Source organism: Gekko japonicus, unplaced genomic scaffold (genome assembly GCF_001447785.1).
Source record: "Gekko japonicus isolate JY-2015 unplaced genomic scaffold, Gekko_japonicus_V1.1 scaffold3060, whole genome shotgun sequence".
NCBI lineage: Eukaryota > Metazoa > Chordata > Lepidosauria > Squamata > Gekkonidae > Gekko > Gekko japonicus.
The window spans coordinates 142,132-153,400 of NW_015162565.1; the positions used below are offsets into that span (position 1 = coordinate 142,132).

The 11,269-nt window shown below is 44.1% G+C and overlaps 1 protein-coding gene across 1 annotated transcript in view; it reads right to left on the bottom strand.

Annotated features, from left to right (window-relative positions):
- SLC26A7 (solute carrier family 26 (anion exchanger), member 7) overlaps positions 1-11,269 on the bottom strand; it is a 113,578-nt gene that overhangs the window by 83,201 nt on the left and 19,108 nt on the right. Inside the window, exon 2 of the mRNA XM_015406407.1 lies at positions 1,012-1,122. Coding sequence (XP_015261893.1) covers positions 1,012-1,122 — 111 coding nt within the window. The remainder of the gene's footprint in view (positions 1-1,011; positions 1,123-11,269) is intronic.

Consider the following 11,269-nt stretch of genomic DNA (forward strand, 5'->3'; position numbering starts at 1 on the left):
AGGGAGGGAGGGAGGGAGGGAGGGAGGGAGGGAGGGAGAACCTGAATTGGAGTCTGCCAAATGGGGAGCAATGAGAATCTCCTTACAGTTCTGAAGCAGCCCAACATTTGTGGTGCTCCTGTTTTATTTGTTTATGTTTCCACAAAAAGAAATTATCTTTACCCTAGAGCAAATTTATACTAAGCATATTAGTCCCTGGTAAAATGCATTAATAGAGGACGTGTTGGGGAAATATTAAATTACAGATGCAGGACCAGCTCCACTTTAATCTTAATAATGTTCCCCCCCCAAAAAAATAGTTTCCTTAAGCAGAAAAACTGTCAATAGCTGTGAAGGAAAGAAACAACAAACACTAATGGTCTTTTAAATGTTTCTGAGATGTGATTCTCTCTCTTCAGAAGGGAGACCCTGAGCTCCAGTCCTACAAATACTAATCTGGGCGTAAGCCCCATGGAATAAAATAGGGCTTACATCTGAGCAGACCTGCCTTTTTTCCCTGCCGTCAAGTCACGGCTGACTTATGGCAACCCCATGGGTTTTCAAGGCAAGAGCCATTCAGCGGTGGTTTGCCATTGCCTGCCGCTGCATTGTGACCCTAGATTTCCTTGATGTTTCCCATCCAAATACTAACCAGGCCTACCCCACTTAGCCTCCGAGATCTGACAAAATCAGGCCAGCCTGGGCTATCCCGGTCAGGTCAGACCTGCCCTATACTGCTTCTATTGCCACTGAGGATGCTGCTGTTACAGCCTCCATTGACCTCAACAGAATCTGCATGAAGCTTTCGCAAATGAATAGAGATAGAATAGCAACAAGGCTTGGGGCCCTTTTATGTGGGTGCCAAATGGAATTTAATTATGCTCCGCCCTGTTACAGGACAATAGGCCTGTTTTTTTTTAATTTCTATTTTATTACAGTTATACAATAGACCAACACCAGATATAACACAAAGACAGGCATTTGAGTAGACCTGCTTTCAGAACTGGGCTGCATGGATTTGAAAGCACTTACCTGTGGCAACATGACGTCCCATTCCAAATACAGCATAAATAATAGCAGGGAAAAGAGATCCATATAGGCCAAATACAGGATGCACTGAAGACAGTATAGCAAAGGCAAGCCCTGTGGAACAGATAAGTGGGAATTTTGAAACAATGTAAAGAAATAAGTATACTGTAGCATATTGAACTGTATAATACTGACTTACACTTCATCAGACCATTGATCCTTTTGGTTCAATATTTCTCTAACCATTTTTATCTCTCCCTTCTTTCAAGGAGTGCATCATGGCATACACAGTTCTCCTCCTCCCCATTTTGTCCTCACAATCGGATTGCCAGCCCTGCCACTGCCAATCGCAGGAGCTTTGGGGGGCCAATCCTGGAGAGGGGGAAACACAGACATTGTGATATCATTTCCTGGGGAATCATCCAAAAGTGACATCACAGTCACTGTGGTGACCTAGGAAATACCCCAATCACTATGGTAAACACCACAAAGATTAGGGGAAATTCCTAGAGTATCAAAGACACTGTGATGTCATCCTCCCATTTTTTCTCCCACTGCTCAAATGATTAGGCATGGACAATTGACAGCAGTGAGTTTACCTGCCATGAGCAGGCAAATGTGAGGTGGAAAGAAAGTCACTGGAACATAGCAAAGTGAGGATTTGAATACAAGGCCTCCCACGTCCTGACAGCTACCACACACAGAAATAATATTGTCCTGCCCATCTCTGGTTCCCCAGGTTCTCAGACAGAAAAAGATCTTTCTCAACACCATCTATCTGTCATCTGGTAAACCATTATATAATTATAAGTATGTTATTATTAAGGCACTTAAATGCCTTCATATTCAGCAGCAGTCAGAGCCCATTTTTCCAACTCCCTTGGGAATGGAAGGTGAGTCTAGAGTTCTGGAAGGTTGTTAGTGGCATTTGCCTCCTCACCATAGGAAAGGGTAGGTGATTGCTGGAAGCTGGAGCTCTTGACAGGAGTTATTGCTGTGACTTAAGATAGAATGGGCCTCTCTCATCTACCGAAGACAGCAAGGAAAGGAGAAGTGTGAGCCTGCACTTCAAATCCTTTCACACCTTCCCAGCCTTTCCTGGTGAGTGAGTGTTCTTCAGGGTTCTGAACAGGCAGAACTGGCTGCTTCCCACGTGAGCCTCTATAAGGTGTAGCCAGGCTCCGAGTGGTATTTTCAGAGTGCTCAAGGACATCTGCATCCTAGCCAAGCAGGATCAAGCGGCCTTAACGAGTTCCAGAGTCATCAAAGCCATCTGAAAACAAATTCTGCCTTGAAATGAATCACAGTCTGACATTTGTTTATGATCAAGTTCCTAATGGGGATAACTGAAAGGACTACATGTTGGGAAAAGAGGGACTACTCTGTTTGAACTTAAAACACTTCTAAAGAAGTGCATGTACTGCACACTCCAGGGTTAACATGCACAGACCAAAGAGGTTCCAGAAAAAATTTCAACAATGTAATATTAAATCTGTACAAATCGTCCGAGTGTTTAAAATTGCTGTGGCAAATGCAATATGGGGCTTATTTACATGTGAGGCTTACAAGAAGCTCATGATGACTTCCTTTCCACAGCAATTAAGAGAGCACAGCATGCTGAAGAGTTGACAAGGCATGAACAGTGGAGCATTGCCCGGCCCTCGTAGGTAAAGGGCATGATCCAGCCACTTTGAAACCCTACTGGTTTCCATGGGCGAGATCTAAGGGCATGCAACACTCTCCCCTTGAAAACAGGAGGGATTTATTTATTTATTATTCTCTGAAACAGGGACTCAAAGTGGCCTGCAACATGGTGGAATACACCGAAAACTGTAGAAGCAAAAAATTCAAAGCAAAACAGCACCACCAAGATCCAGAAGCATTTCTCTAGCCTCCCTCAGAAACTCATCTGAATACAGCATCTCTTAAAAAGGAGGAAATAAAGCACCTTTCTAAGATTGCATTTTAAAAGGCATTGATTTGGCTTGGCTCATTTTTCTAAGCCTAAAGCATCAGTATTACACCCTGAATCACAGGGGAACTGTTCTCCTTATGACCCCCCCCCCTCAGTTGGACGTGGTCATCATCTCGTGGCCTACTTGAATGAGGCCTCCCAATAATGAAACTGCTGCCTTTGGGTTGCATGTTTGGCATCCACCAGGGTAAGGGCTTTATCAATGACAGCCCTCTCACATGAGACCTGGGCACTACAGGACCTTCCTAGGTTCTGCAGAGCCTGTAAACCTGAGTTTTTCATCAGGCCTTTCCCAGGTGACCTTATTTCTGGGGCTTAATACTGGATCCACTGTTATCAGTTGTGAGTTTGATTTTTTTATACTTGTATTTTTATACTGTTTTAATTATATTTATTATTTTTGTTTTATATTGTTGTGAACCCTCCAAGCCCCACTTTGTCAGGAATGGGAGATATGGATGGATGGATGGATGGATGGATGGAAGGAAGGAAGGAAGGAAGGAAGGAAGGAAGGAAGGAAGGAAGGAAGGAAGGAAGGGCCATTTCAGGCTAATCCTTTTACTGGAGTCTGAATGAATGAGTTGACTCTCTAGTGTTTCATTGCATAATAATGAAAACAGGGGCACCAGTGAAAGGAAGTCAAAATAGGCAATGGTGTAAAAAAACAAATGAATCAATCATTAGCTCAAATCAAGTGTTTCATGATGACATATTTTACATCATGACCACTGGTTAGTACTTAGTTCATGTCTCTGCAGTATGATTATCTATTAGTCATGCTCTGGAATGATTTTGAACAAGGACATACCCACACAGAGAATTTTTCAGGGATCCAGTCATCTTTCCTAGAACATCCAGGTCCCCCAGAAGACACAAAGTATTGGTCTTTAGCCTATATGCATCCACCAGAACTGGCACACTGAAGCACCACCACACAAAGATAAGCAAGATAAGCCATGTTCACCTGGTAAATTGTATCTTCTCATACCACAACAATCTTGCTTTTGAAGAATTTCTTTCTGTGATCACAATTTGTACCTACTTACAGCTGGTGGCTAGAATCTTTTTTTCTACCTCAGTAAGATTACAATAAGTTAGCTATTGAGGCAATCACGATCACACTTGGAAGGTGAAGCACAGTTGATCACTTGCCTAGTTAAAAAATGTCTTCCAAAACATCTTCACTGTACATGTGTCTGATGTAGATTGCCTATTTTTTCCCCCTGTGACTCATTAGGGTGAATCAAACTGGCATAACTGGAGTAGCCAGAAACCTAGAAGGTTATGCAAATAGCAAAAGTTTTGCAAAATCATCAAAAATATTAGTAATGAGTATGATTTCATGCTATGTGTCATGAGTAAAAACTCTTGCAGAAGTCTAATCAGAACTTATTTTGATTCTCTTGAAAAGAATTCAAGTGTCTAAGGAAAAAAACCTAATTTCACCCCCATTTCACTCCAGGTGAAATTCTTTATTTGAAATATTTGTCACCTTTCCATCAAAACTACTTTAGGCAGCTCACAATTACAGTAAAGCACAAATATAATCACAAATATTACAATGTTTAAAATATTAAACCAATAAAAGTTTAAAATAAATTTACAGTATTTAAAGCTGGCTAGGAATCTAATTTGAAAAGACCCTCCAAAATTTGTAAGAGTCTTCAAATGACATCAGAAGACCTATAGTGAGGAGGCCAACATAGTTCCTACAGGAGGACGTCCCAAAGAGTAGGGGTGACTCTCAGAAGGTCCCCATCGGACCTCTCTCCCTAATTGTGGGTCCCTGGGTAGTGTCTCCTTAGATCATCTCAAATACAGGCAGGGTCAGCCTTTCAGGTATCTTGGGGAAGAAAGCAGTTCAGTGCTTTAAAGTGCAATTCTAGCACTTTGTACTGACTGAGCCTGGAAATAAACTGGGAGCCAGTGTAAATGACAGAAAATAGGTGCCGTGTGCTCATTCTGTCAAGTTCTCATGAGCAAAATGGTTGTCACAAACTTGTCACAACACAAAGTTGAAGTTACCAGAGTGTCTTCAAAAGCTCACATACAGCTTAGAGCTCAGCTCATTATAGTTGGCCAACCTAGATGTTAAAAAAGTACATGTAACTGTGGCCAAGTTTTTCTTCTCCATGATGGACAGTCTAGCCTAAGTTAATTTAAGGATACGCAGAATCCCCTGAGAAATTCTGCTGGTCTTCTCAAAACTCTTTTGACATTTCATGGAATCCCTTATAACAGACACCCCAACATATTTTAATGCAAATAACTAAAACGGCGCCCTCTCAATTGCAGTAAAAATATTTCAGTTAGATGATCCAGGGCTCTCCTTCCACAAGCAAAAGGGAACTTCCACTTGCACAATACGGAAGACATTGTTCCCACTGCAGACTCCCATACCATACAGTACACGGTTCTCAGGCTAAGAGCTCAGGGCACTTCACTAGGAAGGGGAGAAGGGGAGAACAATCTATTCCATGAGGATGTTCGGAGCCAGCCACATTTGAGAATTATTGGGTTCAGAAAAAACAAGAGTAGGTTTTTATATCCAACTTTTCTCTACCTTAAGAAGGAGCAGAGCGGCTTTCCTCTTCCCACAATAGGCACCTTGTGAGATAAGTGGGGCTGAGAGAATTCTGAGAGAACTGTGACAGGCCCAAGGTCACCCTGCAGGCTTCACATAGAGGAGTGGGGATGGGGAATCAAACCTGCTTCTTCAGATCAGGGGCCGCCGCTCTTAACCACTACACCATTCTGGAAGTTATTGGGGGGGGGGGTTGTAAACATTGTGGATGAACCAAGTCTTGGCAATGAGTCAAGGAGAATGTATTCATCATTGTAAAAGCCTTTCAAGCTAAGCAGGTGCAGGCCTGACCTTGAATGAAAGCTATCTTAAGTACTTTTTGTTGCCATAAAGGCAGAATTCAAACATAGGCTTTGATTCTGCCTAAAATTTCTGAGGTGTGATTTTCACTGATTCCCACTCAGGAACAGCATTTGGGGACATTTTGTGCTGCAGCAGGAGGGAGGAAGCGGGGAAGTTTTTTTGAGTTGCCAGCTTCTACTAATACGACAGATCTCCAGATGACAGAAATCAATTCCCCTGGAGAAAATGGCTGCTTTGGAATGTGGACTCTATGTAGGATGCCAGTCCCCGGGTGGAGGGCGGCAGATCCCCCAATTTTGAGGGGTCCCCCCAGACACTGGCCAAGTTCCCTTTAAATGGTTGGGGGAAAGCGAGGGCATATGCATGCGATGCTGCACCTGCGTCCCCAATATGATGATGTCACGCTGTATGATGTCATCATGTCGGGATGGCCACTCCCCCTCCTGGACCGTCCCCCAAATCCCCCCACCGGGGAGAAGATGGGACCTGGCAACCCTAACTCCGTGGCATTGTACCCTGCTAAAGTCCCTCCCATCCTCAAACCCCACCCTCCCCAAGCTCCACCCCCAAAATCTCCAGGTATTTTCCATCCCAGAGCTGGCAACCCTAGTTTTAATCCATGAATGGAAATCCCTACCATCCACAGAAATTTTAGGCAGAGTCAGGCCCCAGACCACAGCTGTCGTGTACCAGGGCCCTGCTTGGAAGAAGTACCTCCCCTTGGTCTTGGACAAAGGGGTGGTGGGTCAGCACCACATAGGGTTGCCAGTCTCCAGGTGGGATGTGGAAGTCTCCTGGAATTACAACTGATCTCCAGTCTACAGAAATCAGTACCCCCATAAAAATTAGACCTAGCCACCGATGGGGGGTGGCCTCTATGGCATTATACACCTCTGAGGTCTCCCTCTTTCCCAAACTCTGCCCTTCCCAGGCCCCACCCACCCCCAAATCTTGAGGACTTTCCAACTTAAAATTGGCAACCATAACCACGCTCAGCAGCTGGCTCCTCCCTACCAAATCCTCCCTCTACCCAAAAAACTTACCAGGGCCTGGCCAAGCCCAGGAGGGACCAATAGCAGCTTTGGAGCAATATCTCTCTTGCTGTTCCTGTTCCCCACCCTGAGGGAAGAGCCAGCAGACTGCTGATTGTCAAGCGACTGGCTGTCATTATCAGCTGACTGGCATGTGGATCTTTAAAGGGTACACACATGGCTCCACTGGCCTAACGGACACTGGCTTTGACACGATGGAGTGCAAAGGGGGTCTGGCATCATCACACTGTCCACTGGGTAGAATCCAAGCCATGGTGTGGAAATGAAGTCAAATGTTTTGTACATAGGGTTGCCAGCCTCCAGGTGGGGCCTGGAGATCTCCTGCTTTTACAACTGATTCCCAGCTGACAGAGATCAGCTCCCCTGGAGAAAATGGCTGCTTTGAAGGGTGGACTCTATGGCATTCTACCATGCTGAGGCCCCTCCCCTCCCCAAACCCCGCCCTCTCCTGGATCCATCTCCAAAGTCTCCAGATATTATCCAACCCAGACCTGGCAACCCTATATGTACCTACCAGGGGTTGCCACTTGCAGTGAATCCCCCACCAGTGCTCCCTGCCCTCCTGCCAGTGGTCATTGGGATGGCAGGGGGGAAACGGGGAGGAATTGGTATCGCACTATGCCACAATGTCATTCCTGGCCACAAAACTGGAAACAGCATCACCACATCATGCAATATTCTAGGAATCCTCTCAGTGGTAAGAAAGATCTCCTGGTGATATCACTTCTGGTTTTTGCCCAGAAACGGCAGTGTCATGCAGTGCTGTTCCTGCCCATCTCCACCAACCTCCCCAATCCCTCTGCCAGTCTCCAGCCAGCAGCTGGCAACCTTAGACTTGCAAAGAAGTCCTGGCTTCATTTCTGAAGTTACATAGGCCTAGGTTTAGGCAGGTATGGAATGGGCACCCCTGGTAATCCCAAGACTGGGATTTGGGAGCACCTAATGAATGCCTCTGAGATCCTTGGAAGAAGGGCAATATACAAATTTAACACATAAATCCAACTGAATCCATAACATTTAAATACACATTGAAGCATGGGAATCCATCTGATCGCAGAAGAATGTAAACAAACCCAATTTCCTCAGGATGATGCCTCATGGGATCAGACTGAGAGCGTATTTCACTACAAGGAACGTTCCTCTTTGAAGCTTACACTGATACACTTAGCCTTCTGGAGTATCAGAAGCTGCTGGAATCAACTCTCATGGAGACATGATTCATTTCCCCAGTTTCTACGCACTAGTTTGAAGCATGTACACCAGCAGCCCGTGAAAGACTGCCAAATTCTAGGCTTTTATGCCAACTCATGAAGTCTTACGTTCCTTGGTTTTTGGCAAAACTCACAAGCCAAGCACAAGATTTAGAGCTACCTTAGGTAATAGATGGGCTTCGTCCCACAGCTCAAGGCTGAAATCCTTTCCCTAGATTTGTTTTAAAAGCACTGATGCCTTTTTTTCTCTCTTTTCCCAATTATTCTACGCAATTGAAGTTCAAGGGGCATTTTTATGGCTTTGGAAAAATAAGGAGTTAGTGAAAGTTATATTATTAAAAATCATAAGCCTCATGGGAACTTGAAGATTAAGAACCAACTTCTCTACCTGGCATGTGTGGTCGTGCTCTTGGAGAAAATGATTGTGATATAAGTAGAGGAAAACTTGGAAAGCACTGATCGTAATAAAATCTCTGTGTCCTCAAGCCAGAACATCTGGCCCAATAACGCTTTGGGGGATCACAAATGTATTAGTAGTAGTACAGCTACGGACTTTAATCAATTGACTCGTAGGACTGCCAACCTCAAGGGGGAGCAGAGAGGTCTCCCAGGATTAGAGCTGATCTCCAGACTTCAGAGATCAGTTCCCCGGAAGAAAATGACTCCTCTGGAGGGTGAACTCTATGGCACTGTATTTCACTGAGGCCCCTCCCATCCCCAAACCCCACCCTCCCAAATCTCTAGGAATTTCCCAACCTGGAATTGGAAACCTTGTTGCTATACAATTAAGTAATTAACATTTTAATAGCAAATTAATCAGTTGGAGCCAGCAACAAGAAATGTCTCAAGGCACAGACCTCTTGAGGGGCCTGCCAATATGTAGGCAATAGAGATTTGTCATCTCCCTTTTCCCTGAGCCAAACATAACAAAGGCAATTTTTAAAAAATTACAGTCTTCCAGTTAGTATTCCAAACTGGCCGACATTTGTTCTATAAGGTGAAACGATTATGACATTTCTCTCTTTTTGTTATGTTACTGCACATATTATAATAAACAACCAAAGAAGACTGCATAGAATGATATCAATTTCACCGCATTTTTTTTAAACCTGCGTCTTCCATATTACTGAAGGTTCTTGAACTTGTTTATTTTGCCTCTGGCATGCCTTTAATTGCAAACATTCTATGTTGTTTCTTGGTGAAAAGAAAACATGAAAGATAGCCTTCCCTTCCAAAAATGAGTGGCATCCTTTATTTATTTCATAGTGATGCATAAGAGGAACTCTGTCTTGAGAATTCTCCCCAAAAGCCTTCATAAATATCTTCTAAATTACCAACTTTTAATTGACATAATTAGATGCCAGAGAGTACATTAAAAGTGTCTTTAATTTGTTAACCAGTTTTTCTTTCAGTTATAGAGAAGCACACCAAGAGGATTGCCTGCATAGCATGGGAAATTTCCACACTTTGCAAGCACCCCTGGCTGTGACTGATAGTAACCCAGAAACACTGTGTAATGGAAGCAAGCCATATGGAAAGCCAATGTACCAGACATTGCAGCTGTTCTGTGAGGACTACGTTAAACGTAATGCTGGCAAGACAAAAGAACTCACCTGGGGGACTTTGCACACCATCTCACTTAAACTGGGCTGCTTCCAGTGCCAAGCGACTACATTTGCTTAGTTAGCACGTCAGAAGTCTACAGCCCCTGGAATACTAATTAAGCGCATGTTGCTTCCTGGCACAGGTAGCAGACCAGTTCAAATGAGATGCTGTGTGACTGCAAAGTCTATAGCAGCCAAATCTGGCTTTCGAAACTCTGGGAGATTTAGGGCAGAGTTTGGAGAGAGGGCAGAGTTTGGAGCTCAGCAGGGAAGTGACACCATAGATCTGTCCTCCAAAGCTGCCGTTGCCTCCAAGGAACTGATATCTGCAATCTGGGGATCAGTTGTAATTCCAAGAGAACTCCAGGCCCCACCTGGAGTCTCAGGGATGGGTGCTTTTGCCTCACCTACATCACATTTGAATCAGGTGCAGCTACCTCATAGAGACTCTTTCAGGGGGTGGCCACGTGGCATTGCTAACTTGTAAAACAGGTCTAAAGAGTATCTTACATTCTAGTGATTGTTGGTTTTGGGATTCTAGTTCTTTTGCACATTACTTATTGTTATTGTTTCAAGAATTTGTCTACAAGCCATCTTGAGTACAAGATTAGCCTAAAGGCATGATAGGAACCCTTTAAATAAATAAATGAAAGTAAGCCAAAGGCATTTTCATCTTTTTCCTCATTTGTCCCTATGACGCTCCCACCACCACCACCCAGTTTTCTACCTCCCCTCAAAGGCAAAATTTTCCCTCCCTATTTTCCCCTGTCTGACTGAGCAGCCCTAGTAATGTGTTTTCTTCTTTGCTCATGAACTCTGGCTGTCCCACCCTGTCACAGTACGATATTTTGGTTGTTGGCTCTGCCCAGGAACCTGAGGGAAGGATCGGGAGCCTGCTTAAACTTAACTTAAATGACACTCAAGGTGTTTTGAAATTCAAAAATAACAAAATATTTTATTTAACATAGAGGGGAAAGGTCAGGTGAAATCAAAGGTTGAAATTTCTGAGATAAAACCAGTACATCAGTTATTATTTTCAGGCTACTGAGTTTCTTAAGCTTTTCACAGTGATTTAAATCTTTATGTTGAGAGGCTTTTGTTCCAGTGTTTTCCCCAAACACTCCACTACACTTTCTTTGAGTATTCTCTGGCTCTTTTGGGTTCTAGAAGGCTGGTACACTCTAGTACTCATCTTGAGTTTTTAACTGACTCTTAAGGGCTCTAAAGGCAGTTTCTAATTGCACCAGACCAGGGTGACCAGAAAAAAGTCCACAGGTATTGTGTAGTGGGAAGCCGCATGGATCGACGACAGACAACGACGTGGTGCATAGCACGCTTTATTAGGCACACAACAAGACATGCAGACAAACAGCTGGCAGGCCAACTATATACACACCTGGGGACAACACCTTGGTCACCATAGGTGGGTTTGAATCTCCCGCCATGGCTTCCATTGGTTCCCCGGTGGAGGGACTAGGATCCTAGTCCCCATTGTCTTCCCAGACTGAAGCTCGGGTATGTGCGCTGACCTC